At 43.4% G+C, this 19,968-nt stretch overlaps 1 protein-coding gene across 2 annotated transcripts in view; it reads right to left on the bottom strand.

Annotated features, from left to right (window-relative positions):
* Dnajc1 (DnaJ heat shock protein family (Hsp40) member C1) overlaps positions 1 to 19,968 on the bottom strand; it is a 152,830-nt gene that overhangs the window by 5,781 nt on the left and 127,081 nt on the right. Inside the window, exons 10-12 of one of the 2 annotated variants that reach the window (XM_040755441.1) lie at positions 9,899 to 9,947; positions 4,300 to 4,748; positions 1,912 to 2,115 (exon numbers count right to left, since the gene is read on the bottom strand). In XM_040755441.1, the coding sequence (XP_040611375.1) occupies positions 2,047 to 2,115; positions 4,300 to 4,748; positions 9,899 to 9,947 (567 nt within the window). In that variant the 3' untranslated portion in view covers positions 1,912 to 2,046. Of the gene's footprint in view, positions 1 to 1,911; positions 2,116 to 4,299; positions 4,749 to 9,898; positions 9,948 to 19,968 lie in introns of those variants that run through there. The other variant, XM_040755442.1, reaches the window with a different exon arrangement.

The raw sequence follows: 19,968 nt of genomic DNA, 5'->3' as shown, positions 1-19,968 counted from the left end.
TTATCCAGGTGCAGAACTTACCAGGGCATACCCAGCCTGTGTATCTTTGGGGCTCAGAAGCTGCAGCTCAGGTCAGGGCACTGTCATCTCTGTCCTGGTGATTGCAAACAAAATCAGCTGTGAGGTCTCGTGCACCTGCCTTGTGCTGGGTGGTCAGATGGACACTGCTCCTGATGGCTGTAGCATGTAAGTGGGAGCCCCACCCCTACCCCACTCCACCTTCCAAAAACTGCGTAGTGAGACCACAGCGCCGTCTGGCCGTACTCCTTTGCTCACTGCTCTAGGTCTGGATTCAGACAAGTCTTCTAACTCACAATCTACCCTTATTTAAAGCACACCCGAGGAAGCAGCGTTAGAAACCAGGCTGATGACATTTAGTGACAATGAGAAGAGCTAGTGTGGGCAGGGCTTCATGTGGTCTTGTCAGATGTTAGTATCCATCTTTTGTCAACAGTAAATAGCCCCCAACAGATGCTAAAGCAACTCATCCAGGTCATCGGTTAGCTGGAGCCAGTCGGGTCTGGGACCCTCAGAATGAATGCAGCACAAGGCTAGAGATTCTGGGGGCACCAGGGAAGACTGGGCTCTGACGAGAGTGTATTTCCAGGGAGTTCACTCATAGATTAAGGACCCCCAGGCAGGGATGGGAGCTATGTATGTATGCTATGACATACATTTTGTCACGGAAACCCAGAAATCTGTACAAGGCATGACAGAGCCACAGATTAAAGCACTGTGACCGAAAAGGGTGATTTAGTAGCCAGGACAGTCTACTTTGTTTCTCCCATGTGTCTGCCTTAGATAGGTGGGGTGCGGTAGGGTCAGTCTGGAATGTATAGTGGCCACTTCATTGGCCACCAGTGCCCGGGGAGAAGCCCTAGGGAAGCCTGGCCAGCCTGTGGCCTCATCTGGGAAAAGGATAAGCAGCACTACTGGGTTCTGGCAGTCTTGTCCACCCCCCTCTGCCAGGCAGAAGTGGTCTTCTCCATGTCTCCATGGTCGCTTGTCCACAGAGCTGAAGGGACGAAACGCCTGCTCCAGACACAAGTTGTTCAGTTGATTTTTCATTTTGCAGCTGCTTTTTTGGAACCAACTGAGTCTGAGATGCAGTTCCCTTGAGGTTAGAGCAGGGAGGCTTTCTTTGTCTGAGCTCAGGGAAGGGCGTGGGTTTACCTAGCTCTATGTCTGCAGGGCAGAGGTGACCTCTACCACCATAATTAAAGCTTTAGAGAAAAGGACACCTTTACAGACATCAAGTCATTTTCCTTAAACGTGTTCTGGATACCTCCCTGCTTTTCGGGTTAGGATGCTGCATGTACCAGCAGTGGCAGGTTTTAAAGGAATGTTGGACACGTGTGACAGCTCAGAGAGCGAGAGGGCTCAACAGGAGCCTGCAGGACAGTAGACTTCACCTGTGTACTGAGAAACTGGGCCGCTCCTTGGTTCCCAGAAACCTCTGCACAAGCTCTCCAGGAATTCTCTGGCTGTGGGCATGCTTCTCCTCAGTATCCCGAGCTTAGACTATTTTACCCCATGCTCTTGTTAATTCGGGTAATTTTCTGAACCAATTAAGATGGCCTCTCATTGTTGTGTGCCAGCCAGCTGGAGGCCAAGCTGGTGTATCGCTGGAAGTAACCTTGTCTCGCTGCTGAGTCCCAGCAATGAACTCACTGTGAGTTCTTCAGTTACTTTTTTGTTTTTTGGGCGTATGCCACCACCAGCTCCTTCGGTTACATTATTAAAAGAGCACATTAGGTCAGAATTCTTCCATGTTAGTTCATTCCCACGCGCCTGGCCCTAGAGTATTATTTGAAATGTACCAGTAGTAAAGTTTGCAGTGAGCAGCAAGTTAAAAGTGCAAGCATCCCTTCCCCTGAAACTCAGGGCTTGTAATCAGCACCACACAGCATCTATGATTGACTGATTTTTTTTTTAACTAAGGCACATGACGTTTAGAAATACTGAGGTACAAAATGCAAATTTCTGCATGAGATCTCTGAAGTACTCCTTTGGAAAATGATGATGAAAAATCATTCTCCAGCAGCTTCAGCTTTTAACTTGCTTTCTCTTTTGGACCAGTTCAACCAGCAGCTTGTATCTAGCAATGCAGTCCTCCTGTAGGAAGAAAAAGTCGTGGTTAACGGCTGTCAGCTCACTGTGACCTAATTGTGCCCATCCTAATGACAAAGCCTTGTGTTCATTTCCTTTGGAACTTCTGATCATTCTGGGAAAACCCAGCTGGTCCCAGGCAGATCTGGGCTGAGAAGGCCTGCCGTAAGGCTGGCCACAGTGATGCCACAGCTTCTGAGAGTGCGGTCACCTTGACAGTCCCCACTTGGGCTTGGGAATTGCTCCTGTCATGGTAGCACTCACGGCCTCGTCACATCCCGTTCCAGAGTCCCAGCTCTGGATATACCTCTCCCTGGTGGCTGCTGGGACCTTCCTTTGTGAGCCACAACACAGAACTAGCCAAGTCTTCCTCACACTCCCCCAGTCTCCTGTCATCCTCGCCATCAGGTGACAAGATGGTAACCTCAGAGTTCTCAGAACAGATAAGGCGGTGGAAAAGGCCTCATCATCCTCAGGTGGGCACTGTGTGCTTCAGAAGCCGTTCTGTTTCTGTGTCGGTAATACCAATGCTATGCTGCTGTGAGACTGCTAACTCAGGGTTCAGGGCAAATGACTGCTGTTCTGGAGTCTGGGACAGGGGACGGTGCCCATTCTCAGTGAAGCAGTGTTGGACTGGCCTCTCTTAATGAGTGCCTCCCAAGCCAGGCTTTGATCCCAGCACTTGGGAGGCAGAGGCAGATGGATCTCTATGAGTTCAAGACCAGCCTGGTGTACAAGAGCGAGTTCCAGGACTGCCTCCAAAGCCACAGAGAAACCCTGCCTGGAAAAACCAAACAAAGTACCTCCCTACACCCCAACACCATCCACCATGCTGTCAAAGTATCAGCGCAGCTGTGGCCCTCAATAGTCCTGAGCTCTGCGCAGGCAGCTGGCATGAAGTCACCTCAGTCAGGCTGGCACCAGTCAGCGGGCAGCCCTCCTGCAGCAAGGCCACAATCAAAGCTAAGGGAGGCCTGTGGCGCTCTGAGCCCTGCTCTGCTCTGGTGGAAGCAGGGAAGTTCCAGCTCCCGGTCTCATGCTTTCATTTTAACAAAACTCAATTTATCACACACGTAAATGGCTAAGTTTGACAGAAGTTAGAGAAACGCACAGAAATAATTACTTCTGGTAAACCAACCAGAGGGACTGGGAGAATTTGAGCTTCCTAAAGAGATCAACTGCTAATGGTTTATTTTTCTCCCCAGAAACTCTCTTAGTTTCATCATAGTAAAGTAGGTGACAGATAACTAGACCTGTGCACACAGGGACACGCATGGCCACAAGCTAGGTTTTCCAACATAGAATTTCAATTAAAAAAAAAAGTATGCAAATGAGCATCAGTGTGCCCAGAGGCTACTTTTGATTTCTCTGCAGTCCCGATGCCTCACGCTGTAGCACGGCCTGCAAGGAAGCTACTGTGCTGGGTTAGGCTGGCTCTCCATGAATGACAGGGAAGGCAAGCTTGGCTCCTGGCAGGACACTTCTTCCTGCGTGGATTTGAGCAGCTGCATGGAGCTGCACACAGTCGTGTCAGGGCCAACTGTGTAGTGACTTTACATGAACACCCAGCCTTTGGGTGCTGAGGTGCTACCCCAGACTGCAAGCTCATGCCACTGCAGAACTCTGAGTCACCACGACAGTGTCGGCGTTGGCCCTGTTCGCCCTACCCTGCCTTCTGTGGAGCAGTGACACATCTTGCCAGCTCTGTTCCACTCAGACTGCCCTTCCTGAGTAGAATGAAGTTTTCACACGGCTGTCAGGCTACTGTGTGAAGTTTATGCTTAAAAAATACATGTTATATATATATATGTGTATGTCCATATTCTAAATTACACGCTAATAAAATATATATCACATGATTTTTGTTTGTGTGTGTACATGCATGCATGTTTGTGTATACGTGGCCAGAGCACGGATGTGGAGGTTGGGATACCTTGGTTCTTGGTTTTCCACCGACCTAGTCATCAGGCTTGAGGATAAGCACCCTCACCCACTGAGCCATCTGACCAGCCTGAGTGCCATTCTTTGAGAAGAAGGCTGGCTCCCTGACTCATTTCTGGCCGGCAGCATGCACGTTCACAAGCTGAACAGAGACGGAAACACAAGGCAGAGAGCAGGCATGGGGAAGATGGGGTCAGCAGGAAAGCAAGCACGGTTAGCCGCCCCAGTGTGCAGCCCCTTGCTACCCACCTTACTCTTAGAGGGGACACATTTGGCTATTTTGTCCCAGCGGTCAGAGGCTCCTTTTGGGTACTGCTGTAATGCCAGTTCTAGAAGTTTCTGCTGACTCTGAGTCCAGGCCTGCTCTGTAGCACGAGTTCTTTCTTGTCTCTGGTTCTCTTCATCACTGGATTCGTTGTGTTCTGAAATATCAAAGTCTTTTTGCCTCTTTCCTCTTGGCTTCTCCTCTGACTCCACTCTGGTCACTGCCTCGGCCATTCTTGCTGACTTCCGCCTCCGAAGCGGGGCTTCTGTGGCCACTGTCTCCGGCTCACCCTCAGCAGTCTCTTGTCCCTCATCCTCCATGGCCCCTGCTGAGTCTTCCCGCTGGGTGATGATATCATCTGGCAAGGTTGTGGCTGTCTTGAGTGGCCTGGAATTCTGAACATTTGACTTAAGTTCTGAGAGCCTGACCATTCCTAGAAAAGGGCCACAGAACACAGCAAAAGGCCATGGTGAACTCAGAACCATCAGATCTACCACTAGACACCAGGCAATGTGCCAGGCATTCCTCACATACTGCTTCTTTTACCTTTTACACTAGTCGCCCCAATCTTAGACACAAGGGAAGGAATTGTCTGAAAGCAGCAGAGATGGGAGTTGGACCTAGTTCTGATTCTTGTCTTTGTCCTTATCACTGCTCTGAGGAATTAAGGGTATATATGGCCAGGCTGTGATCAAAGAACAGGGACCTTTTAGAGAAGGAAACCTGATAATCATTAGGCAGGGGAGGGCGTTCTCTATAATCTAGGTCTCATTAGTTCTATGAATGTAATTAGAACAAACGAGGTGGGCTTAGCATGGTGCCTCCTCTGCAGGCGGGCACACAGTTGCAGCACTCTAGTAACTATTAGGAGAGCTCTCACCACTCCGTATTTACTGTGTGTGTATGGAGGCCAGAGCACACCTTATGGGACTTGGTTCTTCCCTTCTACCAAGTGGGTCCCAGGGAATTGAACTTAGGTGATCAGGCCTGGTGGCAAGTGCCTTTATCTGCTAAGCCATTCCCCCAGCCCAAGGGGAACTTATTTTATTTTTTGAGACTAGTTTCCCTGTATAGTCCTGGCAGTCCTAGAACTCAGAGGTCCACCTGCTTCTACCTCCTGAAGGCACGTGCCACCCAAGTCTGGCTCCAAAGTGAGTTCTTAAATGCAGGGAAAGGATCTTGCTAAAGGTTAAACCTCTTACCTCATAAAGGAAGACAGACAAATAGGACATATAAATGAGAACTAGTTGTGACCTTCAGTGATTAAACTGGCAATGATCAGAGGCAGGGCAACCTCAAGAAGTTTGAATTGGGACACTGGCATTGGCAGCAGGGACTCTCTAACCCTGGGGTCTAATATGATGTTCTGCAGTACCATAACCCACTTGGTATGTCTCTAAGGAACCATGTTTAAAACCTCATTTAATTCTACTTAATTTAAGCTTCAGTTAATTTGTGTGTGTGTGTGTGCTTGCATGTGTGCCTATAGGTGTGGAGGCTACAGGTCGGCATCAAGTGTCTTCCTCTAGCATCCTCCACTTACTCCTTCTCTCAACCTGGAGCTCACCAGCTCAGCTAGAACGGCTGACCTACAAGCCCAGGGTTCTCTTGTCTTCCCCTTGTCAACAGTGGGATCACAGGCACAGGGTGCTGTGCCTAGCTTTCTCACACAGGCGCCAAGGATGGAACTCAGGTCTTCATGTTAGTGTGCGAGCACTTTACAGCCTCCCAGCCCAAGGCTTAATTATAAACAGCTACATGTGGCTACTGGTTATCAAATTAGATATGTGCTTAATCTTTTTGGAGGACAACTTGTCAAATGTAGGTAAACCTTAAAATATACTTACTTTATGTACCAATCAATAATACATCATTTAATTATGAAACATACCAAAGGAGAAAATCAATAAATCAATATAAAGGTGAAAATCTCAATCTCTCTCTCTCTCTCTCTCTCTCTCTCTCTCTCTCTCTCTCTCTCTCTCTCTCTCTCTCTCTCTCTCTCTCTCTCTCTCTCTCCTCTCTCCACCCATCCATCCATCCATCCATCCATCCATCCATCCATCCATCCATCCATCCATCCATCCATCCATCTATAGTTTGTCTTGTTCTTTGTGTAACCCTGGCTATCCCTCGAAAGTCACTCTGTAAACCAGGCTAGCTTCAAATTCAGAGATTTGCCTTCCTCTGCTGGGTTTAAAGGCTTATGCCACCACATCAAGCTTAAAAATGTTTTTGAAATAAATTGTATTGCTTGTCAGAAATGTTGAATTTCTTAGACTCTAAAATACATGTTAATATCCCCTCCTGAAATTCTTATCAAACGTCCACTTTACTTGGGAAACAGTAAGACTCTGGCACGCAATTTTACAACCCTGCCCTTTGAGCACCTTGAGCTTGGGTAAAAAGGGACAAAATTGCAGTCCCAGGAGTCTGAGAATAGCTCTTGGTAGAGTCGGTCCACTCAATAAGACCTCATGCTGCTGGTCACCATTGCCTCTTTGCAGACTGACAGACATACAGTTGAAAATTTCTTTACCTCACATATCATACTAAGAAAGTGAGACTGGCTGGGTATGACAGGAGAGCTGTGCTCACAGCCAGACTCTGTAGTGGTGGCAGAATGGCCTGTGTGTCCTTGTTGTCACAAACAGGGGCAGCATTCATTTGCACATGGCCCTTTCCTGCCTAGCAGCACTGCCCACCACCAGAGGCCTGAGTTCTCTGTGAAAGGCCTGGCAATCAGGGCTCATTTCTATCTTAGCACCATATCTGATGTCACTGCAGATGGAGGAAGTTTCTGAGCTGTCATTATCTTCAGGAAAACCAAATACTGGGCTAATGAGATGACTCACTCTGAGGGTAAAGATGCTTGCCACCAAACCTGGTAGTTTGACCCAGGACCCAGATTATGGACGGAAAGAACATATATCACCCCCTACCCAAGTTTGTCCTCTGGCTTCTGTATGCTCAAAGTGGCCCACACACAGATACACACATACCATTAAAGACACCCAGCAGGAGAATCAGAAGGGGTGATATGGCTGCCTAGCATAAAGGGCATTCTGTTCCCATGCTTCTGTCCATCTGTGGGTAGTCAGTGTGAGCACACTTCTCCCTACCCTGTATCAGAACGGCCTCCTGAGTTCTGCGGCCTTGGGCCAACAGGAAGAACCAGAGTACTAGATGCAGCCTCAGATAAATAAGCAGGGATGCGAAACTGACTGCGTCCTAAAACTACTAAGTGAAATAAAGTAGTATCATGAAATGTCACTAACTGTATTGAAAGAACAGATAAAAGTAGGTAACAGTGGATCCAACAGCAATCTGGCACGTTAGCTCCAAAGTCTATCACTATGGTGCCTGGCACTTAGCTGAATCGTAGCTGAGTAGGAGAGGAAGGAAGGCACCAACAATGAAGTGGGCTGTGCTCACAGGACTCAACAGTTCCACCTAAGTGATCCTTACACCAATCAGTCCCTTCCCTAGGCATGAGGACCAAACTCACAGGCTTCCTTCAAAGTGCTCTAAGGCTGAGTGGAACGCCCAACCCCCAGATTGGTTTTTACATTTTTTTTATTAATTAAAAATTTTAATTTATTTAAGCCAGGTGGTGGTGGCACACGCCTTTGATCCCAGCACTCAGGAGGCAGAGGCAGGTGAATCTCTGTGAGTTTGAGGTCAGCTTGTTCTACCCAGTGAGTGCTCGGACAGGCTCCAAAGCTACACAGAGAAAACCTGTCTCGAAAAAAACAATTATTTATGTGAATGTATGTGCGTATGCATACATGTCATAGTTCATGTGTGACAGTCAGAGGACACTTGTGAGCTCTTTTCTAGCATCTGAGTACCACAAATTAAAACAGGTTGTCAGGCTTGGCAGCAATTAAACTTTTATCTGCCAAGCTATCTTGTTCACTGACATCAGCTGATTTCACAAATTGATGTAAACCCTCCCTGCCAACATACACTCACATATGTACATATATATTTTCATGTAGCTCAGGCTGGACTTTAACTTGCTATAACCAAGAATGACCTTGAACTCCTAATCCTTCCGCCTCCACATCCTAAGAACTGGGATGACAGGCATATATCACCATTCCCAGTTACAATCATTTTGGCCACAAAATAACATATATAAAATAGCATATAATAGATGATATAAATGCTTTCCTGCAACAACAATTACTCTCACATTCATTGTTTAAAAAGCAACCTTTGTTTCTCTGAAGCACTTTATCTGAATATCTGGAGCCAAGTTTAGAACTTTTACTGATAAGTGTGAAAATTTTTTTGTTGTTGTTTTGCTTTTGTTGTTTTTGTTTTTTGAGACAGGGTTTCTCTGTGGCTTTGGAGCCTGTCCTGGAATTCACTCTGTAGACCAGGCTGGTCTTGAACTCATGGAGATCCGCCTGCCTCTGCCTCCCAAGTGATGGGATTAAAGGTGTGTGCTACCACTTCCCAGCTAAAAAGTGTGAAATATTAATTCACTAACTTTTTACAGCATTTTGTTAAACTACTAGGCGCCTCTGTGTGACATGAAACAGTCCCAGGCTTACACCCCGTGTCATTCACAAAGTGCCACTGACAGTAGAGGGGGTGAGGTACTAGGCTGTCCTAGATTGTAGTGAGCTCACTTAAGCTCAGGAAAGGGAGTGAGGGCACTGTTCTCTCTGGAGTCTCAGTCCATAAGGAAATCTGCTCTGTGATAATGGACAGTGAGACTCTGGCTTAATTCAGTAGATCAAATAAAAGAACATGTTCATTCCTCACTATTTTAGATAGAAAATAATCAGGAGAAATCCTAACATAATCCTCTATACTCTTCCTACACTGCAGAGAACCAGCTCTCTCTCTCTCTCTCTCTGTCTACGTGCGTGTGCGTGTGCGTGTGTGTGCACAAACACATTTTTTTTTTCAAACACAGGGTTTCATCTAATCCAGACTGGCTGGTCTCCCACGTAGCGTAATTAAAAGAACAACTCTGTATACGTCACTTTGGAGAACAGAGTCATAAATTTTTTAAAAGGAAATCTGGGTATGATCATATCTATACAATCATGTAGCTAGCTACTCAGGAGGCAACAGAGGACCCATGAAGATCCAGGGCAGTCTCACTCTAACTGCAGTAGCTTTCCAACACCACAGTTTCTAGAGCAAGTTGGCAGTAGGCTCCATTTTTGTGATATACCACTGTCACTCTTTGTCGCTGTGCCCAGACAAATCACTTGGTGAGAGAGGAAACTGACTACAGTCTTTCCTAAAGCTAGAACACTAAGCTGAACCCTCTCTGGGGAGACTAGGCTCCCCAAGCAGGCTAGCACTAAATCTTTAAACTGACTAAATACAAACTCTCAGCATCAACTGTGTGTGCAGGACCAGACTGACTTGTTGTCTATGACTAACCTCCTTCAGAGACAGGAGCAGCAGAGGTATCTGGGCAAACTACCACCCCTGGGATTTAAAGACATTATTATACAAAGGGATTAATCATGAAGAAACCTGTCAGAGTAGTAGCAAGTGACTGAATCTTTCATTTGCTTGGATACATGAAATAAAAACTTGTAAGGTGGAACTCACCTGGGGAGCAGGTGACTGAGTCCTTCAGTTCCTTGACTTTGGTTGTCACCTGTTTAAAAATATAAAAAGCAAGCCATTTTAGTTTCCACACGCCTTGCAAGCTGATTTTTTTTTTTTTTAACATAAGGCCCACGTGAAGGAACAGGGCTCACGGGAGTCATAAACTTAAGAGACTAAGGAAACCTTAAGTGAATGTGCATTGCTGTCACGAGTCTTTCTCCCAAGTGCAAATACAGGTAGTGTGTGCAAGTATAAACAACTGACCAGAGTGTGCCCAAACTGCCAACCGCAGGTTCTCTGTCCAGGATATTCGAAGCCTGGGAATGCTCACACACAGAGACCTGCTATTGAGGCCAACGATGCCCTCGACCTTCTTATGCTATGCATAATAAATGTGCTGAGATTCTCAGTTGTTGCAGTTGCTGGGCTGCTGTGATAGGGAGCTGGTGTAGCTAGTGTGCTCTTTCAAAGCAAGCACAGTGCACCTGATCTCAGCTTTTCTGCACAGGTATCTTTCCTTTCTTTATTCCTTTACCACTCCCAGAGAGGTCCAGTCGTAACCTCACTGATTATAGCACCCTTAATAAGTTAGTGTTGACTTATTAAGGAAACTGAGACCCAGAAATTAAGTGTTTTGCTCTAAAATGCCCATCAACAATAGAATCAGAACCCAAATCATTTCACTAACTTCTGCTGGCAGCTAATTATACTAGATTGCTTCCTAAAATAGGTTTAAAATAGCTGTGCAAATGGATCACTATTTTCAGTTAGGATTTCCAGAAACTGAATGTATGTCTTCACTGGATGATATTTCACCAGTGAGTTTAGTGGGGTCGGGGATGGGGAAATAACATTCATGCTAATGATGTTTTAAGGTTCTCCACACACTAGAAAGAAACCAAAAATCACAAAGGAGTATACCAGAGGGATAACTTTTGGTGTGTCAAGGACACAGAATAGATTCGTCTATGAGTGTGGAGCCAAAGAAATAATAAATCAGTGGTGTTTATGACTTAAAAATGGTAAACTCTGTGGTACTAATACCACTTACCTTTTATGGTTTTTTTAAAGACTTATTTTATGTGAATGGGTATTTTGCCTTCAAGTACTATGTGCACTACCTGCATGTAGTGCCTGTGGAGGCCAGAAAAGGGCATTACGTCCTGGGACTGAATGGTTGGGAGCCACCATGCCACTGTTGTGAACTGAATCAGGGTTCTCCGCAAGAACAACAAGTGCTCCAAACAGTTGAGCCATCTCTCTAGACCCAGCCATGCTTACGTTGGAAATAAACTTTTAACATGAGGCATGGAAGATATTTAAAGTTTGGTAAATCATGCAGAAGGCAGAGCATGAGAAACATTTAAGGTTGGTTAGCAACACTAATTTACCCACCCCCAACAGATGCTAATGTCTCCTATTTGGAAGAAGCAAGCTGAAGTTATACAAGTTTAACTTGCGAGTTTTTGAATTAAAAATTTCCCCAAATCTGATTGCATTGTCATATGCCTCTTTCTTCTTGCTTTTGCACACTCACTGAGCTCACCTTGATCAATTTCCTTCACTTCTATCTTCAGCTTTTTCCTAGCCACTGGATATATCTCATAATCCTAACACTTGGATTTCCTAGGGTCCCCTCTTTCCCACCCAACCCCCACTTTGCGTGTCCCCTCCCTGGCCTCTCCACTTCCTGTCCTGACTTGTGCTCCCCACCTTCTGTGCTTGCCAGGCTATGTTTGTCCCCTGCCTTCCTTGGGGTCTCTGCATCTACCTCAGTTGCTATTTGCTATTAGCATATACTGATTATACATAACAACAGCAGTAATTATTAACCTGTCCACTTCATAGAAATTCATATCTGAAAGGAGTTCAGTAATAAGCTGTGTACCAGACAGTGTGCATATATGCCTATTCAGAGTACACTCTGTATACACATATCCTAACAACAGCCAACATTTAGGTGTACGGCTCTTAGCCCATCTTATAAATCTCAGGCCCAATGAGAATAGAGATGAGGAGTGTAGGGAAGAAGCGATCTAAGATTCTCACTCTCAGTCATGCTAATACACTACCTTAGGAAATGAAATCTCTTATTTTACAGGCTGAGAAACAGGTCTGCTAGGTCTACAGACTAAACAAACTTCAAACAAAACCAACGAGGTCTTTCTCTAAGAATAACTTCTCTGCTTCCTGGACAGGTCTTGCTAGGCACACCAAGGCTGGCCTCCTGCATGCTGGGGCTGTAGGTGTGGGTTTCACACCCAGCTTGTCTTTTCCAACTAGTATTGTCACCCCGCTGAGACACAAAATCTAAGTCAGCTCTTACCTCCCTCCCAACAGTCCTTCCTTACCATCCCCTGAGTTAGCCTTCATTCTCACTTGACTAAGAGAGTAGCCTCCTAATGCGCTCCCAGGTTAAGAGTTCTCACAGAATAATGTCCACACAGCAGAACTTATTAGCTGCCTTGGATGGCAGATCAAATGTTTCTTTGCTAACATTTGGTTGCTTGTTCTTTTGATGCCATAGGTTAGCCTGTTTCTGACAAATTTTAAGTAAGGGAAATTTCCTCTTGTTTTTCTAATGGTTTAGCATATATGTTTAGGAAAGTGTTGTATCTTTAAAATGGAATGGTTATATACATTTGTAGTCTCAACAATTTCATCCATATGTACTTGAAAAAGAGGTACTTTATTTCTTGGCATGCATTTGTTCATAACAATTGCTTCATAATCTTTTTTTTAATTTATGTAAGGTTGGTAGTAATACCTTTTTCATTACTCCAGCAATTTAAATCCTCCCACCCTGTCCTCATCACTGAGCCTACTAAGTGAATGCCAATTCTAATTTACAGAATTAACTTTTGGTTTCAGTGACTTCGCTGATGTATTTTTTTCCGTTTTGTTATTTTTTTATTTGAATTGCCCACCCATGTATAATGGATGTATAGTAACTGATGGTAATTATCCTGTCTTAACCTCTTTGAGTGTTAAGATTACAAGCTGAGCCATCATGCCGCTTTCCCCAGCATCATAAGGTGAACAGCTAATGACTTATCTCCTTGCTCTTACTCAGCATGCAATCACTGGTGGCCAATTCTCTCTTCTATGACAAACCATACCAATCACATGCTACGCTTTCTCACTCATTTCTAAAAAATGTCTGGTTCTAGTTACTATTTAGATCCACTGGTTACTTAAAGGAACTATATTTCATTTCCACAAATGTGTTCAATGTCCCTATTTGTGTGTGTGTGTGTATGTGTGAGTGTGTGTGTGTGTGCGCATGCGCTACTGATTTCTACCTTTATTCTGTAGGGAGTGAAGAACACACTCATTAGTATTACCATGGTCTATCTGGGAGGATGCCCCATGTGTACTTCATTGTTGATCTGTTTGGTTTATCATATCACTAAGAACTCCCTAACTGATCTGCCTTGTTATTAACTCATTAATAGAAGGCACAGAAATTCCAAACTGCTACTGTTAAATTTTTTATTTTTCCCCTCACTTCTATCAGTTTTTGCTTCATGTACATTGGTGTTCTCTCATTAGGTACTTATATTTATAATTGTTTTATCTCCTAAATTTGTCTTTTTTAATAAATGCATAAAATGTCCTCCGTTCCTCTAGTAGACTGTATTTTATTTAAACTTTTACCATCAAACACAAAGATGCATGAAGACAGAGAATCCTGTGTGTGTGTATATATATATATACATACATACACACATATATACTTTATTTCTGTTTTATATGCATTAATATTTGTCTGTGTATATGTCTGTAGAGGGTGATAGATTCCCTGGAACTAGAGTTATAGCCAGTCTTGAGCTGCCAACCATGGAAGTGTTGGGAATTGAGCAGCAGTACTTTTAACCATTAAGCCACCTCCCCAACCTCTACATATATATTTTACATGAACAATAAATGCAATAAATGAAGCACAAAAACATAACCTTAGATATAGCTTCTAGTCAACCTCCCAAAATGTACAATACTTTTCTATTTTGGCTTGGATTCATTAGTTATTTTATATAAGTGTAATACATATACGTATATTTTATTTTCATTTAAGAATTTGAATTTGGCTGGATTATTTAGTAGACCAAGTAATCTGTCACAAAAATGTTCTATCTTCATGTAAAAAAAAAGTTAAAATGGCTTTAATTTCATCTAGAATAGACTTTAAAAATTTCCCATCTCACACATGCCTTTAATCCCAGCCAAGGCTGTCTTGAAAAACCAACTTTCTCCAAAATCCCCAAACCAAACCAAAATTCATCTTCTGTAGGTAATTCTGCATGTAATAGTTCTAGAGCTAAAAATACAAGCTGGAACAACTTGATGGGAAGGATTTCCCACATGGATTGTTTTCCAAAATAAAGTAATGAGGCAAAAACAAACAAAAAACACCTTACATTTCCCCAGGTCTTGTAACTCAGTAAGGCTTGTGTATACAAATATAGTACCTAGTCACATTCTGCTTCAAATACAGGTGAGGTTACCAAAAAAAAAAAAAAATCACGCTTGGGAGGTGAGCCTGTTGGTAAATGTGCTTGCAAGGTGAGAAGCAACCTTGAGGATTGCCCTTTGACCTCCACGCATGTGGACTGTCACATGCACAGCTGATATTACATACAAAGTAAAAATAACTTCATTTAGAAAAATCCAAATTAAAAACAAATTGTTCCAAGCTCGCTTCAAACTCACAGTCCCCCTGCCTCAGCCTCTTGGGGGGTATTGGGATGACAGGCATGTGCCACAAGATAATTTTTCTTTATTTAGGTCAAATGACAAAGTCATAGATATATTTGGCCTTAGAATCTCAGAACCTGAGGCACCCCAAAATCATGAGATGGCCTTCTATTAAATCTTATTAAATCTTTTCTTTCTTTTCCCTGGAACTTTCTCTTTCACATGAAAGGCTGTTATATTGTTACCTTTAGCGCTCTCTCTCTCTCTCTCTCTCTCTCTCTCTCTCTCTCTCTCTCTCTCTCTCTCTCTCTCTCTCTCTCTCTCCCCCCCCCCCACTTCTTTCCCTCCCGCCCCCAGACAAGGGCTCTCTGTGTAGCTCTGTCTGTCCTTGTTTCATAGACCAGGCTGGCCTCAAATTCAGAGGTTCTCTTGTCTCTGCATCCCAAATTCTGGGATTAAAGATGTGTGCCACCATGTCTGGCTCTGGCCATGTCTCAATCCAAACAGATGCTTCACCCCTGTGTCCTGTCATAAGCACAAGACTGTGTGAGGATGAAGCACTTTAGAGAACCGCTGTCTTGGTTGTGGCATTCTGATATCAGGACACAGACTATAATGACAAAGTCTGCCATATGCAGTCAAAGCCAACTTTACAAGGTCATTGAATTAGTTTGATACCATGATGCTTGAGACTCCTTATACTCACAGACAATTCCTAATACAGTTTATATTATAATGTGGCTTCTCTATATATACTAATTATCTTTTAGATATTTAGTGTTCAACAGGAAAATGGATGAGACACCACCATCATCGAAAAAATCGTACCTTTTCTCACTTGAAAGGCAACTAATTTATATATGAATCTTAAATTTATAAGAGGTTCATTAGCTAGCAGCAAAATACAATGTTTCAACTGTATGTGCCTCAACAATCTGTTATTTTAGCCTCTTTGCCAAGTCTGCATGATTCTGATGTCAGAAGATGACTTTTAGGGGCTGGAGAGGTGGCTCAGCTATTAAGAGCACTCAATTCCCAGCACCCGCATGGTGGCTCACAACCCTCTGTAACTCTAGCCTTGGGTGGCCAATGCCCTCTGCTGGCCTCTGCTGGCACCAAGCACATATGTGGTGCACAAACATGCATATAGGCAAGGCACCTATACACATAAGATAAAACAAAAATAATAAAAAAGATGGTTTATAAAAATGATGGTTACAAGTGACTCAGTTTTCTTGATAACTTCTAATGTCTCGGGAGAAGCATCTATATGGTAGATAATAAGAAAAATGCTTGGAGGGGCAAATTTGGCATCTTCAGCTGATCGTTTGAATCTAATAAAGAAGTTACCAAAACAATAGCTAATGTCCAGTGTCTCTGAATAAGATGGTATACCTCTGGGAAAGTAAAGTTATCTTTCTGTGAGCTTGGTCTCATAAAATGTACTTTTTCTCTACAGCCATGTGACTTGAGAAGCATGGGTGCTGAGTTGCTCCAACTGGTTAGTGCTGCTTTCTTTGCTCTATAGTTGAGGCTTTAGCTGCTGGTCATACTTTCTGTTATGTGCCACTGCAGAAGATGTGTCTCAATGCAGTATGAAATAAGCTATGACTTTCTTTCCTGATCTCACTTGGGAAGAAGAAATAAATTTCTTCACAGGACTCAAATAACTATGGTCTCTTCATTAGTACCTAGACAACTGGATTGGGCAGCTTCTGGGGAACACACTGCACCCAGTGTGCATTAAGTCGTGTGGATAAAAGAATTGTAGGGAAATGTGTTTCATCGTGTTCTGATGTCTCAGGCATAAAAGATATAATAATTCCTTTATAATTATCTTTTATATTATCTAATATATAATCTAATAATTCCTTCATAAATAATTATCTTAATCTATCCTCAAAATTCTCACAAGAAAGGAGCCAATATCTTGTTAGGGGCTTATAGCTCAGAGGAAGCAAAACAAAAACAAGGAAATTAGCAAAATGGAGAAGAGCTAGGTAAGTGGACAGATAGACACAGGTTCAAAGCTCTATTTAACACATGCAACTCTGTGATCCTCTAAGTTGTACAGAGTATATGCTCACAGTCCTGGTGTCTTCAGGTAATCCAGGAAAGAAGTTAACTGCAGTGACATTTTCAGTCATTCTTTCAGATTCTGGCTCACTTGATATCTGCACTATTAGTATAATAGCAGAAGTTATGGCCGGGCACAATGGCCCAGCAGGTTAAGGTGCTTGCCACACAGACCTGGTGGTCTAAGTTAGAAACCTGAGACTCATGTAAAGAGGTGGAGAGAACAGACTCCAGAGTTGTCCTCTGGCCTCCACACATGGGGCCACCGCTTGTGCAACCCCCACTCTCTTTCCCCACACAGATAATAAATAAAAAATTATGCAGCTAACAGGTATATATTACCTACTCTACTTACTTTAGTTTTCCATTTGGATTTTCCATTCACTACACCTAGAACTCCTGCAGTTTTCAGATTCAAAGTATATTCTGCTAAATAAACCACTTGAAAAATGTTTCCAATTGGTAGGAAGCAGTGCTGAACATTCTTATTATCTCCCCAAATGTCTTTAATCCATTAAAAAGGGGGAACCTAGGGAAAAAAGGGAGTGATATTTCAACTAACTGCCTGGCCATTTCTATAAATAGCATTGATGGACATCTGTTGGGAGGAAATGCTTCTGTTACAGACACCAGTATGGTTTTGTAGATACTATTAGCACCCCCAGTGAGTACTGAAATAACCCAGTATGTATTCACCCATCTCTCTCTCTGATTAGTAGCTTTCCAAAACATTAGCGAAAGGAGGCAACTTAAACCACATTAGCCCCTGAGCATCTAACCAAGGTCAATAAGATGTTATGCAAATAACTGAGGGTACTAGATTAAGTTCTACTACGTAAGCTGATTCTATAATAAGAACACAGGTTACACTGTGAGCCGAGCTACTGTAGTATGAGTAAGAATTACCACAGTATTTAAACTGCCTATGACTTAACTAGTAAATTGGAAATAGGCGTTAAAGTAGATATTACGCTTTTACTAAGACACAGAGTTTTGATGCGTACGAGCGGCAAACTCAGTTTGTTAGTGACAGAACATGTAGAGGGCTACAGAAACAATGAGTGAAGTGGGAGAGTTATACAGAAACATTTCAGCTGGGTGTGATGCCCATATGAGTGCTTGAAAGACAGGGGCAGGATTGTGAATTTGAGATCAGTCTGGCTTTCATAGAAAGATCTTTTCTTCTAGCCATTTCAAAAACATTTCTAAGCAATCTTCTTGGGGGAGGGTGCTAAGGGTAGAACTCAGTCTGGGTACTGCATGCTTGGTACAGGAGGGTAAGAGCTCCTCCAATGCACGGCAGTCAGCTGCTTGGAAGGACATCTGAAACTGCGGAGCCCATCAGGAGCCTGTCAGGAGCCTGCAACGCTTACTGGTCAGCTGCTGGGACGGGACTGCTCTGTGCTCAGAAGATGAAGACTTTGACTGAGGCATGATTAACAGAATAGAGCTGCAGGATATGAGGGGTCCAAAGGGCACCAGGACTGAGCTCTTAACCTCCATTATCTAGCTCTATGGACTGAACAAATCCTTTTTCTAGAATGTTATCTGCAGCAAAGTGGTAATGGTTTATATTAACACAGTATTTCCATCCTGCTATTGCATGCCATCTCCTATGCACCCTATGACACTGGTATCACAATGAAGAAACTGAAGCTCAGAGTGACCTGAGGAATGACAGTCACAGAGTGCATAGTCAGGAGTTAGACAACAATGCCAGGCTTTCTCTTAAGTTGTGCTCTTTCTCCACTTTACCAAAGGACTGCATTAATAATCTCTTTTTACTTGAAGCATTCTGTTTCATCGGATGTGACATTAGTAATGAAATATGTTCCCACTCAGGGTTGGTTTAGGGCATCACTGTAGTTAGAATGGTGGCATTATACATATATAGTTCTAGCCCCTCAGGGACTTGTTCAAGAGAGTTCAGATTAATTAAGACTGTTTCTAAGAAAGACAGCATGCTTTATTGGTTTACAGTTTTAAAATCCAGACATGGTAGCACATGCCTATAACTCCTGCAATCTCAATCAGCATTTGGGAATTGGAAGCAGGAGGGTCAGAAGGTCAAGGTCATACTTGCTATGACAGTACTGTCAATTTGACAGAATCTAGAGTCACAGAAGAGAAATCTTTCTGGGCATGTCTGTGAGGGGCTGACCATCTATCTAGATGGATTACTCGAGGTGGGAAGAGAAACCCTAAAGGCTATCAGTACCATTCCGTGGCCTGTGGTGCCGAGCCAAATCAAGACAGGAAGCTGGGAGGAGACATTTAGTTCCATGTTTCCTGACTGTGAACACTCGACTTCCTGCCCACCCCAATGTCTTCCCTATCATGGTATACTGTGTACGCCAACTGAGAGCCAAAACTAACCTTTTTTCCTTAAGATGCTTTTGTCAATGCATTATATCATAGCAACAAGATAAGTAAAAAATAAAAAAAAAACACAGCAAGTTTGAGCCTTCAGAAGTCCCTGTCTTCAAAACAAATCACTAACAACAATAAAAAATATTGGGTTCATCAAGGAAACAGCAATTCAAATAGGCTATGTTCTCTGCATCTGCTTCCATCAGTTACTGGATGAAGGCTCTATGATGGCAATTAATGTAGTCACCAATCTGATTATAGGAAACGGCAGTTAAAGTACCCTCTCCACAATCGCTTAGATTCTTTGTTGGGGTTCTCTTCATGGATTCCTGGGGATTTCCCTAGTGCCAGGTTTCTTACTAACCCCATAATGGCTGCCCTTATCAAGGTATCTCTTTCCATGCTCTCCCTCTCTGGTCCCTCATGTTCTCTCCCTCCCCTCTCCCCAAGTTTACTCAGGAGATCTTAGGCCGCATTTTCTCTACCCATCCTTTTGAGTTATTTTATTGTCTTGGCAATACTGCCATGATGGAAACACAAGTGCAGATGCCTTTCCCACACCCTGGCTTTGTTTCTTCTGCACATCCAGAGGAACTGCTGGGTTTTTAGTTTCTGGAGAAACCTCAGTACTGTTTTCCATTACACATTCCGTTCATATCCTAACTAACAGTGCACAAGGTATAGTGTACTTTCAGTTTTATGACTTACATTTAGTTCTTTAATCTGTTTGATTAGTTTTTTGTACATGATGCAGGACATTTCCTTATTTTCATACGGTACAAGGTACCATTTGCTGGGTAGTCTATTCTTCATCAGTAAGTATTCTTTGCACCCCTTGTGAATATTAGTGACTGAATATACATGGGTTTGTGTCTGGGCTCTCTATTCTGCTCCATTGGTCTCTATGTCTGTCTTCATGCCAGTACCAT

The sequence above is a fragment of the Mesocricetus auratus genome, unplaced genomic scaffold, assembly GCF_017639785.1.
Source record: "Mesocricetus auratus isolate SY011 unplaced genomic scaffold, BCM_Maur_2.0 Super-Scaffold_100013, whole genome shotgun sequence".
Lineage (NCBI taxonomy): Eukaryota > Metazoa > Chordata > Mammalia > Rodentia > Cricetidae > Mesocricetus > Mesocricetus auratus.
Note: the sequence above shows the minus strand (reverse complement) of the source record. Positions and strands in the feature narration are given on the sequence as shown.